Source organism: Emys orbicularis, chromosome 13, assembly GCF_028017835.1.
Source record: "Emys orbicularis isolate rEmyOrb1 chromosome 13, rEmyOrb1.hap1, whole genome shotgun sequence".
In the NCBI taxonomy this organism is placed as follows: Eukaryota; Metazoa; Chordata; order Testudines; family Emydidae; genus Emys; species Emys orbicularis.
Window position 1 is genome coordinate 31,537,972 of NC_088695.1, and position 26,803 is coordinate 31,564,774.

Sequence of the window (26,803 nt, forward strand, 5' to 3'; positions counted from 1 at the left end):
ATAGGTTGCCTACCGCTGGCCTAGACTGAAACAGCTTAATAGGCTATTGGGTTAATTTAAAATTCTGGCAGTATTTCAGCCCTCTGTGAGAAGGGTAGGGATTTCTCCGTATACCAAGTACTATCTTGACTGCTGACCTGGAAGGTCCATGCAAACAAATACAGGATGCTGTCAGTCCTCAACAAATTATTTTCCTGAAATTTATAATTTGCTGATGCAAGCTAGTTAAAATTTCAGGAAAAACAAAAATGTTGAATCTATTTGTTTTTCAGTGACTGTGCCATATCAGCCATACCTATCTTAAAATTATCTGTAAAATAATTCCAGTATATAGTTGATGATCCATAGTCAAAAGATTCTGAATATCCTTGGTGGCATGCAGATGCTTCACCGCATATATTTATGCGGCATAATGATCCCAGGGACTGGCTTGCTGCCTTCCTAAACTGTGTCAGGGAGATCTCAGGGTCTAGTGACAGTCCATGGGGCAGTCATTAAGAAACACTGATCTAGAGTACCAGATATAATCATTTTGGGGATATGTCGCTTCATTAATTGTAGGTATCCATAATAAACATTATAGATAAAGTACAGCTATCATAAGATGTCTGCTTGCTGTAAAGGGTTTACAAAAGTGAGAAAAATATGCAGTCTGAACCTTATTTCCAGGCTCTCTCTGCCATTCAGCTGCAGAACAACTAAGCTATTTTGACATACAGGAACAATTGGACATAGGGATCTGAGCAAATAGTTTGGCAAGATGAAGGAAAGTGTGAAGTAAGGTTTTCATTAATTTTGTGGATATTAATTTGGGGTGTTTAACTCAGAGCCTGACAAGACCCTTGTTTTTATTATTTTGGAGTAGATGTTTGTGACATTACCTGGGGTACAATCTGTTGAACAGCAGTTTCCCCTCAATTCTCCAACCTGGCATGCCTTTTACACTGCTACCTGGTCTGCTCGCACACAGCCTCCAGCATGTAAATTACTCCCAGCTATACTGTGTGAGTGCTATGGACAGATACTCTTGAATTATGCTGCAGAGCAACATCAGCAAATTCCCAGTCCCAGACTTTCCCTCAGAAATGCACATCTTGTAGTGTCCAGCCCTGTCCTGGGCAGCACAAGCTCATATAAATGTCATTTTATTAATAGAAATTACAGGATTTGTGCATATCATTCAAATGGAGTTCCCCAAACACTTCAATCCAAGCACACTGATTTAGATAAAACAAATTTATTAACTACAGAGAGATTTTAAGTGATTAAAATAACAAGGCATAAAAGTCATCATTGGTTACAAGGAAATAAAAGGTAAAATGCATGCAACAAGCTAAGTGAATCCAAAACAAAAGTCTCTCACCACATAATTCAGCAGTTTTACTGGCTGAATTCCTTTCAGAAAGGATCCCTTCCTCAGTCCTAGGCTTTTTCTTTGTTACTCAGGTGTTGTGGCTGCTGTGGGTAGAGAGAGAGGGAGGAATATTTTGAGGCATCTATTCCCCTTCTTGTGCCTTTTCCTCTTCTTTGAGAATTTTCTCCTGCTGGGTTTCAGGAGACATAGTCTGTGGGGATGGGAACCTCCAACTGTTCCTTTGACAAGATGTAAATTTCTCACTCATACCCTTTTTCCTGCTAAAGAATGGCCACTTAACCAGGTGATGGTCCATTTGATTTCGTTGACACCAGTTTGCCTTTTGTCTCTGAGGAACTGGTTTGTGGCTGCTTCCCCAGATTTGGAATAGATCTTAACCTGTAGCGTAGACAAGCCCTATCTCCGCACAATTTATGTCGTTCTGGGGTGTGAATAAGCCACCCCCTGAGTGACGCAAGTTACACTGACCTAAGTGCTGGTGTGGACAGTGCTTGTCAGTGGGAGAGCTTCTGCCAATGTAGCTACCACCTCTCACGGAGGTGGTTTTATTATGCCAACAGGAGAGAGCTCTCATGTTGGCATAGAGTGTCATCACCAGACGCATTACAGTAGCAGAACTGAACTGTAGCACTTCTAGTGTAGACTAGCCTTTACTAACATCATACAGTAGAATCTTATAACTTTACATACAGTGTTGCCACATACATTACCAGGACAATAAACATCAGCAAATCATGTTCCTTATGGATAGACACTTAATACACAAGTTTTCAACTTTTGTATAAAAGGTTGTTTAAAAAAATTTCAGAGGAATAAAATCAAACTTGTTCCAATTATTTTGTGACCTTGTATCTCAAAGTTCTCTATAAATTTTGGTATGCCACTTGTAAATTATTGTTTGCTGTGTTGTAGTTGGATTGGGCCCAGGATACAATAGACCAGGTGGATGAAGTAATATCTTTTATTGAACCAGCTTCTCTTGGTGAAAGACCAGCTTTTGTGCTACCCAGAGCTCTTCTCACCCACCTTATCTCACTTTTAAATTGTGTATTTGTTTTATCAAGTTAATTTTTTTCTGTAACAATCTCTGCATGCACAATAATTACCACCTCTGAATGCTTGTTAATGGCTTCTATGTGTTCTGCCTTAGTCCAATACTGGCAGGTAGTATGACTCACTACTTACTTGTGATAAGTGGAACCATTAGTATTTACTAACTTAAATCAAATAAAACAGCAGAAGAACTCTCACTGGGAGTATGAAGGAATCCATTAAAAAGGCATTTTTCTCTCCCCCCCCCCCCCCATCTAAGAGATCTGCATAACTCAATTCTGGACTTCAGCTTAAAAAAATGGTCAGATCTGTAAAATCTCTGTATATTATAAACTCTTTAGTTTATAAGGTCAGTTGCTTGAGTTCCTCTAGTTCCCCAATACGTCTGTTAGTCTATAAGATGCCACAGGACTCTGTCGCTTTTTACAGATCCAGACTAACACGGACCCCTCTGATACTAGTTCCCCACAGTTAATTGGAACTGATGGACTTCCAACTTTCACTATCCTGAAAAGGACTTCAGAGCGTGGTAGCTAAAGAACTATTCTCACCTATTTCAGGAACGAACATGTTAGACAATATAGTAAAGTTTTAATTAGGAATCTGAATATTTGAAATAGGACTCCTTTTTTAGTACATGAAGTGAATATAGGGGTTTTCTGTGCTAGCTATTACTGGGGAGTGTAAGTTTCAGTAAGAATACACCAAAACTGTGATTTCCTTCTCCCACATTGACTCGTGATCAAACTGCCTCCTATGTGATATAATATCTCCTTTCCTTCCATTGTTTCTTCACCACCTGTTTAACCAGAACACCAGGGACTTCCAACCTTGAAACAAAGTGAGGAAAAACCAACTTTGCACAGTTTCCACTCACGTTTTCTATTTTGAACTACTAAAGACATGCAACAGTCTTCTTGAAATAAATTTCATTGACGTTAAAGCTCTTGAATAGTGACCCCCAGCCCTCTGACTTACTCTGTTTTGCCTGTATTTCATAATTAATGCATATTTTTCATTTTATGTTTTAGGATGCTTTGCATGTGGAATGGAAAATGGATTCAGAGTTTATAATGCAGATCCTCTCAAAGAAAAAGAGAAACAAGGTGTGGGATGCTTTCTCATTTTTCTATGTTAGCTCTGTTTTGAAAGTCCAGCCTACTTGTCTTCTCCACAGGGCTCTTGCCTGGGTTACTTTCTTCCTGCATTGAGCCCTTGCCCAATGATTTTCCTTCCAGTCAAGAAGGGCTCCACTGGCTCCACAAGGAGTCTCATTCATGCCACTTCTAGATTGGCAGTTTAACTTCTGGTAACCCTCTATTGCCTGAGCTAACGGACTCAGGTGTGTGATCTTGAAGCTAGCATCAGACTGAAACCTCTGTGGACTGGTCACTAGAGGGGAGTCAAGTATCAGGGGTAGCCGTGTTAGTTTGTATCTACAAAAACAACAAGGAGTCTGGTGGCACCTTAAAGACTAACAGATTTATTTGGGCATAAGCTTTCGTGGGTGAAAGTGAAGAAGTGAGGTTTTCACCCACGAAAGCTTATGCCCAAATAAATCTGTTAGTCTTTAAGGTGCCACCAGACTCCTTGTTGTTTTTGTAGAGGGGGGTCAGCAACACATTGGAAGTATGAAAAAACTCAGGTAGCTCTCTAAGGTCACAGCCTAAACAACAGATTGGGGTGTGTTTTATAAGGGAGAACTCCACATCAAGTGGCTAGAGGACTAGGTTGTAATCTGTATTGGGCTTTTTCAGCCAATCCTGTCATGTAAAAACTGCTTTGGTGGTTCTGTTAAAGCCTATATACAGTTTTTGCTCAAGAATAAAACTCGACAGAAACTTAGCGAAAACCATTCTTCTAACCAGTGGAGGGAGCCAGACTGCATCTGTTCTGAGAGGAATGGCAGTGTTTTCTGTACCTCAAATATAACCCCTTCTCTTCTCATACCCTCCTGTTTGACCGCCAGTGAGGCCTCCAGGGTTTCCTAACAGCCTCACTGCTTTTCCAGTCATCTTTCTTAAGCATTCTCTTGTAACTTAAAGTAGTGTGGAGGTCTCTGGTTCCAGTCCACATATCCTTCAGTTGTCCTAAGAGGGATGTAGCTCCTCCTAACTGCTAGCGACATCTATCTTAATCTCATCCCTGCTGAGTATACTCCTACCATTCCTATTTTGCTTCCCATCCCTCAGGCTCTACGTTCTTTAATCTGTCCCGTCCCTAGCCTTTCTGATCCCACTCCTCTTTCTATTCCTTCTGGAATTCCAAGTCTGCCTTCAGAAAGCTCACTGTCATTCATGACTTCTTAAACTCCATTTCCTCTCTTTCTCTGAAACCTCGGTGTCTGCTTCTCATTCGTCTTTTGTCTGAGACTTCCAAAGGAGAGGTCTCTCTTTTCTAAACCTCCTGTCATGAAGGCCTTGTTGGTGGTGCATGCTCCTCCATATCTGTCTGTAAATTTGAATTGTATATAATCCAACACTTTTCACATTGCCCTCAAGCATAGTGGCTGTCATTCCTTTACATTAAACATAGACAGCACCATCACTCTGGTTTCCTGGTATCTGAGTCAGAGAGACACTTGGTTAAAAAGCAGCTGGTTGAAGCTTAATCTGTGCAAGACAGAAGTGGTGCTGGTAACAGGGCCAGCTCCAGGCATCAGCGGAGGAAGCACGTGCTAAGGGGCGGCATTCCGTCCATTCTTGGGGCGGCAGTCCGAGCGGCTTTTTGGGGGGGGAGCGCTTGGGGCAGCAAAAATGGTAAAGCTGGTCCTAGCTGGTAATTCCCCCCCAATACAGATTGCCTAACTGTCTAAAACCGTAATGTTAGGGCACTTGTCCACTGACCATCAGTGTGATGCTGGTCTAAAGTGTCCTTCTGGACTCCTACTCTTGGATACCCAAATGGCGCTTTTAGCTAAAAGTTCCTTCCCATTGGACCAAAGCATTCATTATTTCCTAGTCCAGATGGTTCACTGCTACTTGGGGATGGAAGTGAATGCCATGAAGAAGCTCCAGATGGATGTGCATGTGTTGGTTAATCTTCAGAGCAAAATAGATTGAGCACATTCCTCCTCAACCCCATTGTTCTGCATGCTGTACTGGCTACCTGTCCAATACCAGATCCAGGTCAACATGCTGATCTACTGTGCCCTGCCCAAGAGAACTTTCTTACATATGCCAAGTAACGTTTCACAGCTCACTAGAATTGAGGCGCTTATAGCACTGTTAAGTACAAAGCCCTGGTTAGTATTAACTGCAGAGACTGGAGCCAATAAAATTAATAGTTTTGAAAATGAGACTCATGGGGGGAGGGGATTGAATTTGAGTGGCTGCCCTACAGCTATGGAACTTTCTTCCACCAGATATTGGTGACCATATAGCTCACTGTGCAGAGTGAGATTTAAGAACCGCTCAATTTTGCCCCTGAAGACTGTATGGAAGGATGATAGAATTTTGAGAACCAAAAAGTGAAACTGGCTAGAATAAAGTTTCTTTTGTTTAGTTTAATTGCATAAACTGAGAAGAAATAAAAAAGTAAATGGCATAAAATAGTAACAAGTGCCTCTGCCCTTTTCTCTTACATCTCTCCCATCACATCTGATGTTAGCTTTGATGCCTCATCATCTCCTCTGCTTTTTTCAATACTGCCCATAAACATGGCATGCCTACCTAATCTATATTTACTAAGCCACTTTTTCTCACTCAAAATCCTTCCTAAAAAGCCTCTTCTTTCTTGTTGTCTGCAAGAAGTGTTAACATACCGTAAAAGAGAAATTAATTTTAATGGGATCATCGATATATACGTACCATAAATGAGTAACTTCTTGTTTTTCATTTTAAAAAGTATACTTCAGTATTTGGTTGGGGGAGGGACATCATACTTTTTTTTTTGTAATCATAAACAATTTTGAATATCTAAGTGTCCTGTGTGGTGGTCTCTGCTGAAAAAGCTGTTAATTGTAGCTAAGAATAATCACTCTTCTTTTGATTCTCTTAGTATCCAGATGGCAGGGGCGGCTCCAGGCACCAGCGCACCAAGTGCATGCCTGGGGCAGCAAGCCGCGGGGGGAGGCCTGCTGGTCGTCGTGAGGGTGGCAGTCAGGCTGCCTTCGGCGGCATGCCTGCGGGAGGTCCGCTGGTCCTGCGGCAATTCGGCGGCGGGTACGCCAAAGTGCGGGACCAGTGGACCTCCCGCAGGCATGCTGCCGTGCTTGGGGCGGCAAAATACATAGAGCCGCCCCTGCAGATGGGGACAGGAGGAGATCTCCACAGAGTATCTTTCTCAGTTATCTACATTATGGAGTAGCCTTAGTCATACAATGAAGCATTTTCTTGTGGCAATGCAGTAAAAGGCCTGTTAACATGGGCTTGACCTCAACTGTATTTTGCACTTTTATAGTAAATTCTAAAATGTTACACTTTCTGTAAAGAAGAAAATGTTCCAATGCTATCTTAGACCAATTCTGCTGTGAAATTAAGTGCTGAGTATATTTACAAATTTCATTTTTTTTTTGTTTTACAGAATTTCTAGAAGGAGGCGTTGGCCATGTTGAAATGTTGTTTCGGTGCAACTATTTAGCATTAGTTGGTGGAGGGAAAAAGCCAAAATATCCACCTAACAAAGGTACAGTGTTGAGCACTAAGGAACATATTTCATAAATGTTTCTGGCATCTTTGTGTCCAACAAGAAACCTCAAACTAAATTTTTTTTATAGAATCCAGAAAGTCTGTGTGTAGCCTTTGAGTTGCAACCTGCCTAAAATTGTTTTAGTATTTTAAGTTCAATTAATGATGTGTATCTTGCTCTTAAGCCAATGGGAATTGTGCCTGCTCGTGAATTTGACCCCAGACTCTATATCGCTACTTCTGTCATGCTTACTTTGGAACATCTGTGGCTCTTTCTACATCATTTTACTTGGTGAATGGCTTGCTCACCATTTTCTAAGATGTTGAAAATAAACACTAAAGAAACCTACTCTGGAATGCTTGCATTTGTGATGGTGAAATTTCACCATCACTCAGATCTGCGTGCCAATAAAAATCAGTCATGCAAAAATAGAAAGGAACCCTGACAGAGCTGCAAGCCTGGCCAATGATTTGTATATTGGCTAAAACTTTCTAATACATTTTAACAATTTAAAAACCTCTGTCTGAGAGGGCTGGGCTGGGGGAAATCTTCACAGATTTCTTGCAGTAATGGTTTTACAATTCACTTTCAATCTTGACAATATTGGAAACTTTCCTGGAAGCCATAGTTATATTCATTATTGTGCCTGCCATGTTTAGAGAACTGGACGAAAACTAACAAAATATTAATTAAGCCCCTCCTCTGTGACCAAGTCTTTCTGAACTGGAGGACTTGGTGGTCTGAGATGCACAAAGACTGAAAGATTGGCACTTAGTTTTGGAGGTTTTTCAATTGTTTGCTAAGCCCTTGTTATCAAGTCAGTGAAGCTGGCCTGCTCTCAGTGCCAAATTATAAGGTGCTGGCCATTTTAGTGTGTGTTTTATTTTTTTATTTTTATTTTTGACACTGTCAGGTTACAATGAATGCTCATAATGTGGTAGCAGTGAAGTGGCCTGTATTTCATCATAATTGCTGCAACTTCAGCTATTTGCATTCATATGTCTTTAAATCTGATAAAAACCATCAACACTGAGGTACCTACTCAAACCAGTTGACTTGAAAGTGAAAGACTCTCTCTTCAATTAAGGCATCCTGTCCCCACATCTTAGTGTGAAAGAAAAATGTAGAATCAAATGAAGTAAAAATCTTAAATGAATCCACATGTTCCATACTATCCATAGAGATTCTAATTATATGCTCTAATAAGAAGAATATAACAGTAGGGATCTATTATCGACCACCTGACCAGGACAGTGATAATGACTATGAAATGCTATCAAAATAAAGAACTCAGTAATAGTCAGGGATTTCAATTATCCCCATATTGAATGGGTACATGTCACCTCGGATGAAATGCAGAGACAAAATTTCTCGATACTTTAAATGACTGCTTCTTGGAGCAGCTGGTACAGGAACCCACAAGAGGAGAGGCAATTCTCGATTTAGTCCTGAGTGGAGCGCAGGATCTGGTCCAAGAGGTAACTATAACAGGACCACTTGGAAATAGTGACCATAATATAATATTTAACATTCCTGTGGTGGGAAGAACACCTCAGCAGCCGAACACTGTGGCATTTAATTTCAGAAAGGGGAACTATGCAAAAATGAGGGGGTTAGTTAAACAGAAATTAAAAGGTACAGTGACTAGAGTGAAATCTCTGCAAGCTGCATGGACACTTTTCAAAGACACCATAATAGAGGTCCAACTTAAATGTATACCCCAAATTAAAAAACACAGTAAAAGAACTAAAAAAGAGCCACCGTGGCTTAACAACCATGTAAAAGAAGCAGTGAGAGATAAAAAGGCATCTTTTTAAAAGTGGAAGTCAAATCCTAGTGAGGTAAATAGAAAGGCGCATAAACACTGCCAAATTAAGTGTAAAAATGTAATAAGAAAAGCCAAAAAGGAGTTTGAATAACTGCTGGCCAAAAACTCAAAAGGTAATAACAAAATGTTTAAGTACATCAGAAGCAGGAAGCCTGCTAAACAACCAGTGGGGCCCCTGGATGATCGAGATTAAAAAAAGGAGCACTTAAAGACGATAAAGTCATTGAGGAGAAACTAAATGAATTCTTTGCTTCAGTCTTCATGGCTGAGGATGTTAGGAAGATTCCCAAACCTGAGCCGTCCTTTGTAGGTGACAAATCTGAGGAATTGTCACAGACTGAAATGTCATTAGAGGAGGTTTTGGAATTAATTGATAAACTTAACAGTAACAAGTCACTGGGACCAGATGGCATTCACCCAAGAGTTCTGAAAGAACTCAAATGTGAAATTGCAGAACTATTAACTATGGTTTGTAACCTGTCCTTTAAATCAGCTTCTGTACCCAATGACTGGAAGATAGCTAATGTAACCCCAATATTTAAAAAGGGCTCTAGAGACAATCCCGGCAACTACAGACCGGTAAGTCTAACGTCCGTACTGGGCAAATTAGTTGAAACAATAGTAAAGAATAAAATTGTCAGACACGTAGAAGAACATAAATTGTTGGGCAAAAGTCAACATGGTTTCTGTAAAGGGAAATCATGTTTTTCTAATCTATTAGAGTTCTTTGAAGGGGGTTGACAAACGTGGACAAGGGGGATCCAGTGGACATAGTGTACTTAGATTTTCATAAAGCCTTTGACAAGGTCCCTCACCAAAGGCTCTTATGTAAATTAAGTTGTCATGGGATAAGAGGGAAGATCCTTTAATGGATTGAGAACTGGTTAAAAGACAGGGAACAAAGGGTAGGAATAAATGGTAAATTTTCAGAATGGAGAGGGGTAACTAGTGGTGGTCCCCAAGGGTCAGTCCTAGGACCAATCCTATTCAACTTATTCATAAATGATCTGGAGAAAGGGGTAAACAGTGAGGTGGCAAAGTTTGCAGATGATACTAAACTGCTCAAGATACTTAAGACCAAAGCAGACTGTGAAGAACTTCAAAAAGATCTCACAAAACTAAGTGATTGGGCAACAAAATGGCAAATGAAATTTAATGTGAATAAATGTAAAGTAATGCACATTGGTGGGGGGACACCCCCAACTATACATACAATATAATGGGGGCTAATTTAGTTACAACTAATCAGGAAAGAGATCTTGGAGTCATCGTGGATAGTTCTCTGAAGACGTCCACGCAGTGTGCAGTGGCAGTCAGAAAAGCAAACAGAATGTTAGGAATCATTAAAGGGATAGAGAATAAGACTGAAAAATCTTATTGCCCTTATATAAGTCCATGGTAAGCCCACATCTTGAATACTGCATACAGATGTGGTCTCCTCATCTCAAAAAAGATATACTGGCATTAGAAAAGGTTCAGAGAAGGGCAACTAAAATGATTAGAGATTTGGAATGGGTCGCATATGAGGAGAGATTAGAGGCTAAGACTTTTCAGCTTGGAAAAGAGGAGACTAAGGGGGGATATGATAGAGGTATATAAAATCATGAGTGGTGTGGAGAAAGAGAAAAAGGAAAAGTTATTTACTTGTTCCCATAATACAAGAACTAGGGGCCACCAAATGAAATTAATGGGCAGCAGGTTTAAAACAAATAAAAGGAAGTTCTTCTTCACACAGTGCACAGTCAACCTGTGGAACTTCTTGCCTGAGGAAGTTGTGAAGGCTAGGACTATAATAGGGTTTAAAAGAGAACTAGCTAAATTCATGGAGATTAAATCCATTAATGGCTATTAGCCAGGATGGGTAAGGAATGGTGTCCCTATCCTGTGTTTGTCAGAGGCTGGAGATGGATGGCAGGAGAGAGATCACTTGATCATTACCTGTTAAGTTCACTCCCTCTGGGGCACCTGGCATTGGCCACTGTCGGCAGACAGGATACTGGGCTGGATGGACCTTTGGTTTGACCCAGTATGGCCGTTCTTATGTTCTTAGTTTTCTTTTAAAGTGTCAGCCTTTGTATTATATTCAGCAACTATACCACCTAAGACTTAACTAGAAAGCTCAATTTGATGAGAGACGACAAAAGAAAACACATGGTAATGCAGTAAGTGGTTTGAAGTGCATGGAGTTCTTTCAGTTCATGTTGAACCAATCCACTGGTGTTAGAATTTACTGTTGTACTGGAGATGCTGTCTTTTTAGATAGCATTTACAATGGAGGTCTTGACCACTTGTCATTTTTGCCCTAGTGTCTTGGTTGTGTTTCATTTCCATAATTAATCTAGCTACCTAAATCCTCTCTGTGGTTTCAATTGATTGTATTCACTTCCTATCCTAAAGTATTTTATGCTGGTGTATACTCTTAAACAGATGCAATGTTCCTCTACAGCAGAGGTGGGCAAACTACGGCCCGCGGGCCATATGCAATGCTCTGGCCGGCGGAGCTCCGAGCTCCTGGGGCAGCGCAGATGCAGAGCCAGGCCTGACCCGGTGCTCTGTGCTGCGCGGTGCGTGGCTGGCTCCCACTGGGTGGCAGGGCTGCCTGTCCTGGTGCAGCTGCGCCACCGGCACTCCAGGCAGCACGGTAAGGGAGCAGGGGAGGGGGGTTGGGGGTGTGGATAGGGGTCAGGGTGATCAGAGGGTGAGGAACAGGGGGGTTGAATGGGGGCAGGGGTTCCGGGGGCAGTCAGGGAGAAGGGGTGGTTGGATGGGGCGGTGGTTGGATGGGGCAGAGGTTGGGGGGGGCAGTCAGGAAGGAGAGGAAGGGTTGGATGGGGTGGCGGGAGGCAGTCAGGGGTGGGGGTTCTGGGGGCGGTCAGGGGATAGGGAGAAGGGGTGGTTGGATGGGGCAGAGGTCCCAGGGGGGCAGTCAGGAAGGAGAGGGGGTGTTGGTGCGGCAGGGGGCAGTTAGGGGTGAGGGGAAGTGAAGGGTGGGGGGTCTGGGGGCAGTCAGGGAGAAGGGGTGGTTGGATGGGGCAAGGGTCCCGGGGGGGGCAGTCAGGAAGGAGGGGGTCTGGATGGGGTGGTGGGGGGCAGTCAAGGGACAGAGAAGGGCAGATGGATGGGGCAGGGATCTGGGGGGGCTGTCAGGGAACAGTGGGGGTTGGATGGGGCAGGAGTCCCGGGGGGGGTTGGATGGGGGCGGGGGCCAGGCCACGCCTGCCTGTTTCGGGAGGCACAGCCTCCCCTAACCGGCCCTCCATACAATTTCTGAAATCCGATGCCGCTCTCAGGCCAAAAAGTTTGCCTGCCCCTGCTCTACAGAGTTGGTTGCATTTCAGAGATCAGTAAAGTGAGTTTATTTTTTTTTGTTTGGTTGGTTTGTACATAGTTTGTAAAGCACTCTGGAAACACTTGAGATATTAATGTTCTAGTAATACCTCGACAATTGTGCTTCCGTCTTAATTCTTTACTACTTAATTTAGGGGGGAAAAGCAACCATCCACTGCGGTAAGCCCAGGCTGAATACAAAACTAGGACCAATGTCCAACAAATAGCTCTTCTTGTCACTTTATCAAACTGATACAAGTGCTTTCCAGTTAGGAAGAGATTGTGTCAAACTTTTTAGAAATCTGAAATGAAATATTACTGCTGTTCTGATGGGATCTTTTCCACCATTTTAGTGATGATCTGGGATGATCTGAAAAAGAAGACCGTTATTGAAATAGAATTTTCAACAGAAGTCAAAGCAGTTAAATTGCGAAGAGATAGGTAGGTATAAGTAAAAATTTATCATGTGCAAGGCGTTATTTGTCTGTTATGTGTAAAGGTGTTTTTGAGATATTCTCAGTTTATGAAAGGAAATTCTTTAAAGCATATGTCTGCAACTAGAAATCTATTTAAAATGGGGCTTTTGGATAAGCTTTTTAAAGGGTGAGTGGATCAGAGTTCAAGTAGATTGGTGTATAGCTTACCACTGAAACTTTCTGCTTTGCCATGTACAGAAGAGTGTTACAGGGGTTCCTGTTGGTCTGTAGCTGGAACCCCTGCTTGAATTTGTGAACAGCTGGCACCTATCTGCTTTCTGTCTTGTTAATTAACCTTCAGCCATGACAAAGTGGTTTTGCAGGAACTGCAGTTCCTGTTGGTTGGGAGGGTAAAAGTGTAAGAATCAAATTAATTCAAGTATGTTGAAGGCATTGTACAATTGAAATAATTATGCATTAGTAGTTCTGTGTGTATCTGTCTGTCACCTTTCCCTGCTCTTGATTGAAAAGACATAAGTGCTTCCCTTTTTATCTGTTTCAGAATTGTGGTAGTTTTGGACTCCATGATTAAAGTTTTCACATTCACACACAATCCCCACCAGTTGCATGTCTTTGAAACCTGCTACAACCCTAAAGGTTAGTAGTGTACTTAAAGTGGGGGAAGGTAGGTGTTCTTTTTTGGCCCTTGTTACTCTTCTTTTGAGTCTGTCCCATTTTTATCATTACATTACTCATCTAGTTCAAATTCCTTGCTTTATTCACTTTCTGTTTAATTTAATTAACAATGAGTTGTTTTGAAACATTACAATCATACACTTGTGGAATGATGCTTTTGTTGCAAACTGTTAGCATGAAGTCTATTTCACAATGCTTCATAACACTTTATTGCAGGAAAGCTCTCACTTAATCTACATTTTTATCATACATGGGTTTGGTTTGTCAAAGAAAGATGGTGCTGCCCTTTTCTGCACAGTACTTGTAAAGTTACAAATCTGTGTGCTCTGAAAATAGATGAGTTTTCTAGCACAGAATACTAATGATCAAGGATAGTTCCTACTAAAGCTCACATCATGGAACAGGCCACCCAAATACCAAGAGAACCTGTTCCAATATGGAAATAACCCCCTCCCGACTGCACAGTCCCAGTTGTCACCTACCACCCCACAGTGGAACCCATATGGGTATCATTAAGCACTTACAAACCATACTCGATGGGGACCACATCCTGAAATAAATACCCCTCCCTCTTCTGGCCAGATTCTTAGACATAGCATGGGCTATCCTGGTTGTACTGTAGGATGAACTGCAGTCCCAGAGATCACTCTGTTAATTTGCAATGCTCCTTTTTTAACCCTCCCCTCCCCCCCCCCCCCACCGCCCATTCGCTTGTACATGCACTGCACTTACTGCTGGATTATATTTGGAGATACTAGAAGCTTGTTTAACCTTATGTCTTCACTTTTTGTAGTAAACTTCAAAACTGTATTTCTAAATTTAAGATGTGACATTAGGATTTCCCTTTGTTAAAATTATTGTAGTGTATTGTAAGAACTAGTGTGTGTGTGTGTGTGTGTGTGGTGTGGTTTATTTATTTTATTTTATTTTATTTTATTTTATTTTATTTTATTTTCAAAGCCTTTAAAAAAAAAAAAAATTGCTCCTTTTTTGTCAATTTTGTTTTTAGGTCTCTGTGTCCTCTGTCCAAATAGTAATAATTCCCTTCTTGCATTCCCTGGAACACATACTGGGCATGTGCAGATAGTGGATCTGGCTAATACAGAAAAGCCTCCTGTAGACATACCAGCTCATGAAGGAGTCTTGAGCTGTATAGCTTTAAACCTGCAGGGAACAAGAATTGCAACAGCATCAGAAAAAGTAAGCAAATAATCAAATGTTCTATTATCAGTGGCTATATTTATGAATACACTATATGGTCCTAATATTAATGGCACAAATGCTTTGTTACACTGCAACTACTGGAAAACTAAGTCTTAAGGAACCTAGTGTGCACAGAATTTTTCCCATTGATTTTTACTGCTCCCTCAGCAAAACTGGATACTTCCCTAGAGATCTGGCATGACTCTAGCAGCTCTCAGCTGAGACATTTTCATTCAGTAACCCAATGGACTTATTCAAATGGAGTCCAGCTATCTTGAGCCAAGAACAGGCTTTGTTTATTAGACTGGACTCATGGGCGGCAGGTGAACCACAGGCTTGGGTAGGCTATCCCCCGGCTGACCCCTTTCCCCCACTGGAGCCCAGAGGACTCCACCCTCCAGAGCGCCTGGCGGGCAGGCAGCGCAGAGTCCCTGGCTGCAGACCGGCCCCCAGTAGCTCCAGCCCTCCCAAAAGTGGGAGAGGCTGGGACCCCCTACCCAAGGTGGAGGCAAAAGCAGCCCCCTGCCCATGTCCCAGGCCCCCCGCCCAGGGCAGATGGAGGGACCCAGGCTCCCCCCAGCTGCCCATGCAGCTCTCCCCAACCTGGCTCGGCCCAGGGTGGGCCGCAGAGCTGCAGCCCGGCTATGATAAGAGCTGGGCAGCTGTGGGAGCCACGGCGGACCCTCCACTTGCCCACAGTGTGGGGGGCCCAAGCAGCCCCCGACCCATGTCCCTGCTTCCTGGGTCCCCCATCCAGGGCAGGTGGAGGGTCCACAGCTCCTCACAGCTGCCTGCAAGGCTCTTACCGTGGCCGGGCTGCGGCTCTGAGGCCCCCGGACCTCCCCCGTCCAGAGCTGAGTCAGGGAGAGCCGCGTGGGCAGCTGTGGGGAGCCAGCATGGAGTCACAGACCTTCCTCCTGCCCTGGGTGGCTGGGGAGCCCTGGTGGCAGGGACACAGGCTGGGGGCTGCTGTCAGTCCCCCTGCACCCTGGACAGATGGAAGGCTGCTGCGGTTCCCCACAGCTGCCTGGGCTCCCTGGCCGGGCTCCACCATGGGAAGGAAGAGCTGCAGCAGAGCGCAGTGGGAAGCAGGAGGCGGTCTGGGGGTGGAGTGTGGGCGGGGCCATGCAGGCAGTTTGGGTAGGCTTAGCCTTCCCCTGCCTTTGATACCTGCCACCCATGACTGGAGTCTTAATTTGCTTCTAAGGAATCCATGGATTTACTGAAAGACAACCTCCTTGAGCCTAAAGTTTCAGAAAATTGTCATCTTCCACTATCCCTGACCGTCTTGTACATGGACATACAAATGTGTAACTGGTCAAATTGTTATTAACTAAAAAGCTCACTTCTGGAAGGGAGGGCATTCTACAAGTCTGTCAGGTGCTGTACTAGCTAGTCTACTATCTAGGCTTCAGTTCAGCTTGAACTTGATTTTTAGCTTCAGATCCAGAAACATATTTGATCACTATGTTGAAATGTTGGAGAATGTTTTCCAAGCTTTATACATTCCTAGAAAATATTTTACAGCTCTACCAGACCCTTTTGAACTGCATAATTTAGAAGTTACTGCTATATGGATACCAATGGATTTTCATTTTTGGCATGATGCCAGGAGCTCTGCTCTTGAGGACCATCATCATTTCATTGTAAAACCTTTTTAACTTCTAGGACTGGAGGAATGTAAACCTGTTTGGCCATCCTGTTTTAATATAAGTATCACAATCAGAATAACTTTACTAGATAACAGCTAATCACTTCTTTTACATAATTTTTGGGTGCGGGCTTCCAAAAGCACCCAAGTGACTCAGAACCGTTTTCACTGAAAGTAGGATTTGTACTCCTAAATCAGTTTAAGCTTCAAAAGCTCTCTAAAGTCAGCCAGTACGTGAGGAGCATGGAAGCAGATTTCCACTGGACACTTTTCATGCTGCTATGTCAAGGGATGTCTTTTTCAGAAGATGGTCGTGTATAGCTCTAACTTTGCAGGGACAACACTTTCAAAAACAGGAGCTTAAAGTTAGGACCCTAGAGCCACAGTGAGGCATCTCAGGGATGAGATTTTAAAAAAATGTTGAGTTCAGTGCTCCAGATTCACTTAAACACTCAAATCTCACCTGTGGGCTCCTAAATACAGACCTAGGATCCTAACCTTAAGCTTCTTCTGTTTTTGAATACTTTGGCTGCACATTTCCTGTCATATCTCTGCCTTTGCTCCCATTTGTGGATTGTGCTGCTCTTTACCTATATCTCCTCTACCGTTTTGAAGAGCAGAGTGGAAAGAATGCAAGGCAGAGTGCTTCACAAGAGGCCCCATGTATATGGAGACAGCAGGAAGACTAAATACGGTCTGGTGAACTCCACTTTAAAGAAACTGGAGGAATGAAAAGCCAAATCCTAGCTATACTCTTTGCTACCTTTCCTCCTATCCCTTCAACTGAAATAAGCTCTCAAACCACTGTCTTTTTAGAATCTTGGCTGTATTAATGTACATTCCAGTAGCGCCAAATGCTAAAAAAAAAAAACTGACAGTCTTTCCTAAATTAAGATTAAACTTTTAAAAATTATTAAAAATCCAATCCTGTCCCTAAAGGGAAGGAGAATGACAGAGATGAAAAGCCAGAGGGACAAAGAGTGAGATGAAAGTTAGTGATTGAATGTAGACCGGGGGGACTACTGTTCTCCTCCAGGCTGACAGCATAGCTCCTGATAACTTTAAGTGGCTAATCCATATGCGTAAACTGAGGTAAGAGCATGCGTAAGGGACTGTCAATAATGATCGATGAGGTAGGCAACCATTTCAAACTACACTGCTTATTGAATGTTCTATAAGCATTGTCTAAAAGTTAGTATTACTTACAAAGTTAGATTAACTTGATAAAAGGAGGCTACCCTTTACTGATGTGGGCTATGAGAAATAAATGCATGCAGTAATTTTGGCTGTAACTCCCATTTTCAAGGGACCGTGTTATGTACTAGGCTTCTCTCAGATGAAAGTGGTACAGTACTTCGAAACAAAGTAACTAGCACTATTTATTCTCTTTTAAAAGCGGTCTTATTGTACATGTTTGAATTGGTCTTCTATTTAAGACTAAATACATGTTTTCATAGGACTGGAAGGGATCTCGAGAGGTCATCTAGTCCAGTCCCCTGCACTCTTGGCAGGACTGAGTATTCTCTAGACCATCCCTGACAGGTGTTTGTCTTACCTGCTCTTAAAAATCTCCGATGATGGAGATTTCACCACCTCCCTCGGCAATTTAGTCCAGTGCTTAACCACCCTGACAGTTAGATTTTCCTAATGTCCATCCTAAATCACCCTTGCTGCAATTTAAGCCCATTGCTTCTTGTCCTATCCTCAGTGGATAAAGAGAACAATTTTTCTCCCTCTTCCTTGTAACAACCTTTTATGTACTTGAAAACTGTTATCATGTCCCCCCTGTCTTCTCTTCTCCAGACTAGACAAACCCAATATTTTCAATCTCCCCTCATAGGTCATGTTTTCTAGACCTTTAATAATTTTTGTTGCTCTTCTCTGGACTTTCTCCAATTTGAGCACATCTTTCCTGAAACGTGGTGCCTAGAACTGGACATGTACTCCAGTTGAGGCCTAATCAGCACAGAGTAGAGTGGAAGAATTTTTTTCTCATGTCTTGCTTACAACGTTCCTGCTAATACATCCCAGAATGATGATGGTTGGGGTTTTTTTGCATAACAGTGTTACACTGACTCATATTTAGCTTGTGATCCACATGACCCCCACATCCCTTTCTGTAGTTCTCCTTCCTAGGCAGTCATTTCCCATTTTGTATGTGTGCAACTGATTGTTCCTTCCTAAGTGGAATACTTTGCGCTTGTCCTTAATGAATTTTTCTATTTCCTTCAGACCATTTCTCCAGTTTGTCCAGATCATTTTGAATTTTAATCCTATCCTCCAAAGCACTTGCAATCCCTTCCAGCTTGGTATTGTCCACAAAACTTTAAGTGTACTCTCTATGCCATTATCTAAATCACTGATGATGATATTGAACAGCACCTGATCCACAACTGATCCCTGTGGGACCCCAGTTGATATGCCCTTCCAGCTTGACTGTGAACCATTGATAACTACTCTCTGGGAACAGTTTTCCAACCAGATATGCACCCACCTTATAGTAGCTCCATCTAAGTTGTATTTTCCTAGTTTATAAGGTCATGTGAGACCGTATCAAAAGCTTTACTAAATTCAAAATATAGCACATCTACTGCCTTCCCCCATCCACAAGGCTTGTTACACTGTCAAAATAAGCTATGAGGTTGGTTTGACATGAATGTGGTATTCTGAGGGAGTGCAGTTTGGCTTTCTTATTGGGTCTCTTGAATGGCTTGGTTTACTGAAATGGGATAATGCTTTGCAATGGGGATTGCCTGATGCCAGGTGGTGTGAGAAATATTAGCTTGGAGAACAGTACTTAGGGAATCCGTCCAGAAGATTCCAACACAATAAACTAAACTTGTGGATTTTCCTGCTTTATGCTGTCTGGCCTTGGTTTAATTGAGAAATATGCAGAGTAGTGACTGAGGAGGATGATTTCTGAATGTGAGAAATGGATGATTGGCATGTTTGCCCAGCTTATTGGAAATCTGTTCCAATAAACCAATATCAGGACTCCAGTAACATTTCAGAATGTTACAACTGGTCATCTGTACATTACTAAATAGTTTTGCTGACATTGGTTAAACAAGGCACCATGCCATAAAATAGACCCGTGGTGTGAACAGAACACTCCAGGACTTTCAAATCTTAAGTATAACCTTTAATGAGGGATCCTCCTGGTTCATAATGGGATAAAACTAATCCACACACAAATCAATTAGGATTTGATATTCTTAGCAAGATACTAGTGTTCCAGGATGTTGGATTGCATGGGATGCACTTGCAATACTTTATGAATACAGGATAAAGACTTCTTCCTCCTTTACTAATAAAATGTTTCATTACTTTTCCAGGGGACTCTCATAAGAATATTTGATACTTCATCAGGGCATTTAATCCAGGAGTTACGAAGAGGTTCACAAGCAGCGAATATCTACTGGTAAGCTTAAATTTTTTTTCTCCCTTCTGAATGTACTTTCTCCATCTTTTGATGTGTCTGGTATCTTTTTTTTTTTGTGCTGAGATTGCACAAAGCACCACAGGGAAGATTTTTTCAAAGGCAGAAGGTGCCTAGCCTAACTACATTTTGTTCCTTTTTAAATTTAGGTTGTGTGTGCAGGCCTAATTAGTGTTTGTGAAGTGCTAAGTGTTTCCTTTTTCTGACTAACTCTAGGTTAAATGCAATACATACACACCTTACAAATCAAGCTACTATGGTGTATGAAGGCTAAATAAAAATCTGTTGCAATTATTTGTGTCTACAGCATTAACTTCAATCAGGATGCTTCCCTAATTTGTGTATCAAGTGACCATGGCACAGTGCATATTTTTGCTGCAGAAGACCCCAAAAGGAACAAGCAGTCTAGGTAGGCTTTCATCCATCCTCTAGCCTATTGGTTTGAGATCGTTTAGGTTTTAATTGGTCAGTATTAAACACATGCTAGCAAGACTGTTTCTCCCCCTCCCCCAAGTTGTTTCAGAATGCTTTTTTTTTTTTTTTTTTTTTTGCCCCATAGAAGCATTTAATGAGGCAAAAACTCAGTTCACTGACATTGAAGAGTAATCATTGCTATGTTTAGGGTTACCATATTTCAGCAAGCAAAAAAGAGGATAGGAGGAGCCCCGCCCCCATCCTGCCCTAGCCCCGCCCCTGCCCCTCCCACTTCCCGCCCCCTCAGAACCCCCAACCCTCCCCCCAGCTCCTTGTCCCCTGACTGCCCCCTCCTGGGACCCCTGCCCCTAACTGCCCCCCAGGACTCCACCCCCTACCTAAGCCTCCCTGCCTCTTGTCCCCTGACTGCTCCAACCCTTATCCACACCCCCACCCCCAGACAGACCCCTGGGACTCCCACGCCCCATCCAACCACTCTCCACTCCCTGACAGCCCCCCCCCCCAGAACTCCCGACCCATCTAAACCCCTCTGCTCCCTGTCCTATTGACTGCTCCGATCCCTCTCCCCACTCCTGCCCCCTGACTGCCCCCTCCTGGGACCCCTGCTCCTAACTGCCCTCCAGAACCCCACCCCCTACCTAAGCCTCCCTGTTCCTTATCCCCTAACTGCCCCCTCCTAAGACCCCCTACCTGTACCCTGACTGCCCAAAACCTTATCCACACCCTCCCCCAGAAAGCCCCCCCCAACTCCCGACCCCCCCCCCCCCATCTCTTGACTGCCCCATCCAAAACCTCCCTGCCCCTTCTCCGACCCTTTGGCCCCCTTGTTGTTGGCCTTCGCCTAATGTCTCTGTGAACTTGCTCAGGAACAGCCTGAGCCGTTCGTCCCAGCAGGCTAGTCCCAGCAGGCTGGCTGGCAGGGGGGGAGGAGCTCCAGACTGCTGGAGGCGATCTGCGAATGCAGGGAGGGAGGGAGTGATCTCAGCTGCAGGGGAGAGGAGGAGGGGCTCTCTCTGGCTGTCGGAGCCCCATGTAAGTGGCACCATCCGGCCGGCTGCCCTGTTAGCCGCACGCGCTCTGCATAGGGGGGGAGAAGTCCGGACATTTTACAAATTTCCCCCGGACGCTATTTTCAGCTCAAAAATCCAGACATGTCTGGGGGAATCCGGACGAATGGTAACCCTAGCTATGTTGCATGAATAAAAGAGGCAGATAAGAAACCCAAGATATCTATGTATTGTATGCTTTTATACTGCCACCTAACAAACACAAATATGTGAGTGCTTCCCAAAGCATCTATATAGCACTAGTGGACCTCATGGTGTTTCTGGTATTCCTTTTTATGGGACACAGACTCTGCTGGGGGTACAGGTCTTTATTTGGATCTGTACCATAACAATCAAGGAAGTGGCATCAGAATCATTGTGGTGGATCTTTTATGTACATCTTTTTTCTTTTTCCAGTTTGGCCTCAGCCAGCTTCCTCCCCAAATACTTCAGTTCCAAATGGAGCTTTTCCAAATTCCAGGTTCCCTCAGGCTCTCCATGCATTTGTGCCTTTGGAACAGAGCCAAATGCTGTCATAGGTAAGTTATCTGAACTTCCCCAAGGGTTCTGTTTGAAATGCAAGCCCTGGCAAGCTCTTCCACAACTGACTAGTTTTTTAATCTATCTAATACTGTAAAGGATGACTGGCTAAGACACTGGAGCCTGTCAGTCTGAGGGAGGGATCATGGTAACAACTTTGACAGTGCTGTCTGGAAAAGTGAGCAAGCAAACCTTCATCGTGGGCCAGGCCCTCAGGCTTGCATAGGATCTGTGCTAATGAGAACTAGGGCAGGGGTGGGCAAACTTTTTGGCCTGAAGGCCACATCTGGGTATAGAAATTGTATAGCAGGCCATGAATGCTCACAAAATTGGGGGTTGGGGTGCAGGCTCTGGGGTTGGGCCAGAAATGAGTTCAGGTGCAGGAGGGGGCTCTAAGCTAGGACAACAGCGTGGGAGGGGGATCAGGGGTGCAGGCTTTGGGCAGCACTTACCTCAAGCAGCTCCTGGAAGCAGCAACATGTCCCCCCTCTGGCTCCTATGTGGAGGCATGGCCAGGGGCCTCTGCTGTACATGCCCTGTCTGCAGGTGCTGCCCCTGCAGCTCCCGTTGGCTGTGGTTCCTGGCCAATAGGAGCTGTGGGGGCAGTGTGTGGAGCCCCCTGGCTGCCCCTACATGTAGGAGACTGACAGGGGGGGACCTGCTGCTTCTGGGAGTCACAGAGTAGCCCTTTACCCTGCTCCCCAGCTGAAGCACCAGAGTGGGGCAAGCCCCAGACCCTGGTGCCTATAGGGAGCTTGAGGGCTGGATTAAAATAGCTGGTGGGCTGTAGTTTGCCCACCCCTGATGTAGGGTGTGTGACCAATAATGTGGGCTTTAAGCAAACAGCAGAAGATTCCTTGCACTGATTGCTGTTTAGGACAAACATCTTATAGACAGTAACTTTCTCCAGGCTGCCAGCCAAACTAATGTTGAACAAGGTGTGTCCTATTGGGTTGAGAACAGTGAGTTTCCAAAAAGGTGCACACGGAAGTAATGTGCTAGTGCTTTTTTAGGCTGTAAAACAAGTCTTTTTTGTTTTGTTTTGTGTTTTTGTTTCAGCAATATGTGCAGATGGTAGCTACTACAAATTCTTATTCAACCAAAAAGGGGAATGCTCAAGGGATGTCTATGCTCAGTTTCTAGAAATGACTGATGACAAGCTTTGACTAAACTGAGGAAGAAAGTGTTTTGGTCAAATTACTGCCTTGGTTATTCTGCTTCTTTAGAAGGACTGGGTATGTATGTCCAATACTGATCAAGATGTGTAACAGACCTCATTGAGAAGCTTGGCCCATCGTGAGCAGAACAAGCGCTGATGTAGAGGACTTCTGCCTATGTTAAACTCGTACGCTATTTTTTTCAATATCAGAAAAAAATTGGGTTTCTGTCAACTCTTCAATCTTCAAGAAGTGGCTTTCAACAGCTTGTGCCTACAGGGTCTCTCTCTTTTTAGTTAAACTGTGAAATTAGAGTGCAGATGAGTGCCTGCCACATGTCTGAGGTGTTTTGTACAAACTTCAGGCAAGGATGTAAAAATTTTATTTCAGGCATCATATTACATCACTTCCACTGAACCTCACTGTGGGGGCAGGAAATAACTGTAAATACTAGGTAACTAGAATAGTTATACCAGCAGCTTGCCTTAGAACAGGAGGGATTTATTTCCCTCTTCACACACCTTAACATGCAGAAGGAAAGAGAGGACACAGGTTGCTATAATAAACCCAATCTGAACTGCACTTGCCCTCTGGGCTGGAGTGTGGTGCAGTTGTCTTGTGGCCATAGATTGTCAGTCCTGTACACACTGATGTTCTTGGTTAAGTTGAATTAACTATCAGCACTAATCTAATTTTCAGTGGTGCCAAACTGTATATATTAGAGACACAGGCACATTTGGGTACTGCAGATGTGGTTAACCACTACTCAGCACATGAAGTAAATTGCATAGGATACTGTGGCAAATGAAGTTCATGTTTGAAGGGGAGGCTGCTGCTTCTATAATGAAACATCCATTCCAACTAAAAATTTAAGTTGGTATTTTAGAAGCAATCCAATGCATCTGTTAAACCAACTCTCTGGGCTTCAACCAGAAGACTTTACAGGCCACTTAACACATAGTTTAAAGTAGGTGATGTGAAGTACACCTTGTGATGACTCTAAATCTGCAAAGCATTTTTGAAGTGTTTGCATACTGAATGGTATTTGCCTAGGTGCAGTTAGGTCAAATCAAACAGCTATCACCTGACTTGCATCCATTCTCCCCCCCCCCCCATCATTGATTTTTTTTGGAAATAAGGCATATGCCATTTTCTTGAAAAACATGAAATAGAACACAAGTTCTCAATTCCTCGTACTAATTAGCTGAGGCATATTCATACAATGCCTCAGATTTAATTTCACAAATGCTTCAAAGTTGAAGTCCTAGTTCACTCTTAATTTTCAGCTAAATAATCTTATCTAAATTTGACAAGTTTTTTTTAGTATCTGGTAATAAAACGGACCAAGGACTAGCTTTTATGCAGATTGTGTGGTCAAGTTTGCATGTTGCTTTTATGTGTATTTAATCATTTGGTTTGCACACTTATTTGTAATGTTTCTTTTAAATAAATGACTAATTTTGCTGTATTCATTTAAGGTAAGCACTGGATTAACTTTTTCTCACACACACTGAGTTCAGAAAAACTTATGCAGATTAATAGCACAACGTTAGGCAGCAGTTTTATACTATCCATCCCAAAGTCAAGAATGGCTGATGTCCCTTTTAATAAAGGGCCTAGGGCTAAAAATGGTTAACTTTTTGGCTAAGTTTCAAATCTTACACAAACTCAAGTACTTCATATTAAAACAAAACAGAGGAACAGGCTCTAATGTTCTCTCCACGTAGGATTGTTGAGGCTTATCTGACCCTCTGCCTACTCATCCATGGGGGCACTAATATATTGCAAAGTATGACCCTGAGCAGGGCTCTGGGAGTAAGGGTGAAGGAGCTGGGGATACAGGTGGTGGTCTCTTCAGTCCTTCTGGACAAAGGTAGGAGCCCATGCAGAAACAGCTGCATCATGGAGGTGAATGTCTAGGTGTGAGGGTGGCTTTGGCTTCCTTGACCAAGGGATGCTGTTCCAGAAAGGAGGACTGCTAAGCAGAGATGGGGTCCACCTTTCAAAGAGGGGGAAGAGCATATTTGGATACAGACTGGTTAACCAAGCGAGGGGGGCTTTAAGTTAGGGTTGAAGGCAGGAGATAAAAGACCACAGTTAAGTTAAAAATATGCAGACCTGGAAGAAGGGTCAGAATCATAGCAGGGATAAGAGAGACTGTAGGGTGGGGGGGGGGGGGGGGGGGGAGGAGAATCAAATCAGTATCTTAGGCCAGAAGTATGGGGAAGAAGCAAGAACTTGAAATGCTAGTTAATAAACATAACTACTTACAGTTGGCATCAGACATGGTGTGATAATACACATGATTGGCATATTGGTAGAAAAGGGTACAGCTTGCTCAGGAAGGCTAGGCAGGGAAAAAAGGTGTTGCCTTATAGATCAAAAGACGTATACACTTGAACTTGCAGGAAGTCTCTGGATAAGGTAAAAGGGATAAAAAAAAAAAACAAGGGTAATGTCATGGTAGGGGTCTACTACAGACCATCTAACCAAGAAGAAGAGGTGGATGAGGCTTTTTTAAAATAACTAATAATCATCCAAAGCACAGGACTTGGTCATGATGGGAGATTTCAACTACCCGGACATCTGTTGGGAAAACAACACAGTAGGGCACAGATTATCCAACAAGTTCTTGGAATGTATTGGGGGAGAAAGCTACTAAAGGAGAGGCTGTTCTAGATTGGATTTGGACAAATAGGGAGGAACTGGTTGAGAATTTGAAAGTGATCATGAAATGACAGAATTCATGATTCTAAGGAATGATAAGAGGGAAAACTGCACACAATAAATTTCAAAAAGGCTTAGCAAATGCAGGGAGTTGGTAGGTAAGATCCCATTGGAAATAAGTCTAAGGGGAAAAACCGTTCAAGAGAGTTGACAGTTTTCAGAGAGACATAAGGGCATGCTATCCCACTGCATAGGAAAGATAGGAAGTGTGGCAGACCACCTTGTCTTAGCCAGGAGATTTTCAATGATCTGAAACTCAAAAAAGCCCTATAAAAAGTGGAAACTAGATCAAATTACAAAGGATGACTATAAACAAAATATATATATATAGGGATAAAATTAGGATGGCAAAGGCACTAAATGAGATTAAACTAGCTGGAGCCAAAGTGCTAAGAGACTTTTTTGTTTCAGTTCTCACCAAAAAGTTTAGTAGCAATTGGATATCTAACTTAGGCCTTGGCTACACTTGCGCGTTACAGCGCTGTAAAGCCACCCCCAGTGCTGTAACTCACTCCCCGTCCACACTGGCAGGGCATTTGCAGCGCTGTATCTCCGTGGTTGCAGCGCTGCATGTACTCCACCTCCCCGAAAGGAATAGCGAGTATTGCGCTGCTGCTGCGGCACCAGTGTAGCCACCTAATGCGCTGTGAATGGCCTCCAGAATTATTCGGCAGTATCCCACAATGTCTGTTCTAGCCACTCTGGTCATCAGTTCAAACTCTACTGCCCTGGCCTCAGGTAACCAACCATGTGACCCACCCTTTACATTCTCCAGGAATTTTAAAAATCCCCTTCCTGTTTGCTCAACCCGGCATGGCGTGCTATCAGCGAATCTTTCCAGGTGACCATGCCTCCACGCACCAAGCGAGCCCCAGCATGGAGCAATGGCGAGTTGCTAGACCTCATCAGTGTTTGGAGGGAAGAAGCTGTACAGTCCCAGCTGTGCTCCAGCCGTAGAAATTACGATACCTTCAGGAAGGTATCAAAGGACATGATGGAAAGGGGCCATGACCGGGATGCCCTGCAGTGCAGGATTAAAGTGAAGGAGCTGCGGAGTGCCTACCGCAAAGCCCGCAACGCAATCGGGTGCTCCCCCCGCGACCTGCCAATTCTACAAAGAGCTGGATGCGATACTTGGGGTTAACCCCGCCTCCACTCCGAGCACCACCATGGACACTTCAGAGCCTGGGGGGGGGAGAAAAACTGGAGTGATGGTGGTGGGCCAGATGGAGACACCCCTGACTCCCTGGAGCCATGCAGCCAGGAGCTCTTCTTGAGCCA

The 26,803-nt window shown here is 43.5% G+C and overlaps 1 protein-coding gene across 2 annotated transcripts in view; it reads left to right on the forward strand.

Moving 5' to 3' along the window:
• Positions 1-24,266, forward strand: part of WDR45B (WD repeat domain 45B) — a 30,916-nt gene extending 6,650 nt beyond the window's left edge. For both annotated transcript variants that reach the window (XM_065415344.1, XM_065415345.1), the window contains 9 exons: positions 3,460-3,534; positions 6,953-7,054; positions 12,566-12,653; positions 13,191-13,285; positions 14,334-14,524; positions 19,514-19,599; positions 19,925-20,026; positions 21,516-21,637; positions 22,698-24,266. In XM_065415344.1, the coding sequence (XP_065271416.1) occupies positions 3,460-3,534; positions 6,953-7,054; positions 12,566-12,653; positions 13,191-13,285; positions 14,334-14,524; positions 19,514-19,599; positions 19,925-20,026; positions 21,516-21,637; positions 22,698-22,804 (968 nt within the window). In that variant the 3' untranslated portion in view covers positions 22,805-24,266. The remainder of the gene's footprint in view (positions 1-3,459; positions 3,535-6,952; positions 7,055-12,565; positions 12,654-13,190; positions 13,286-14,333; positions 14,525-19,513; positions 19,600-19,924; positions 20,027-21,515; positions 21,638-22,697) is intronic.
• The last annotated feature ends 2,537 nt before the right edge of the window (positions 24,267-26,803 follow it).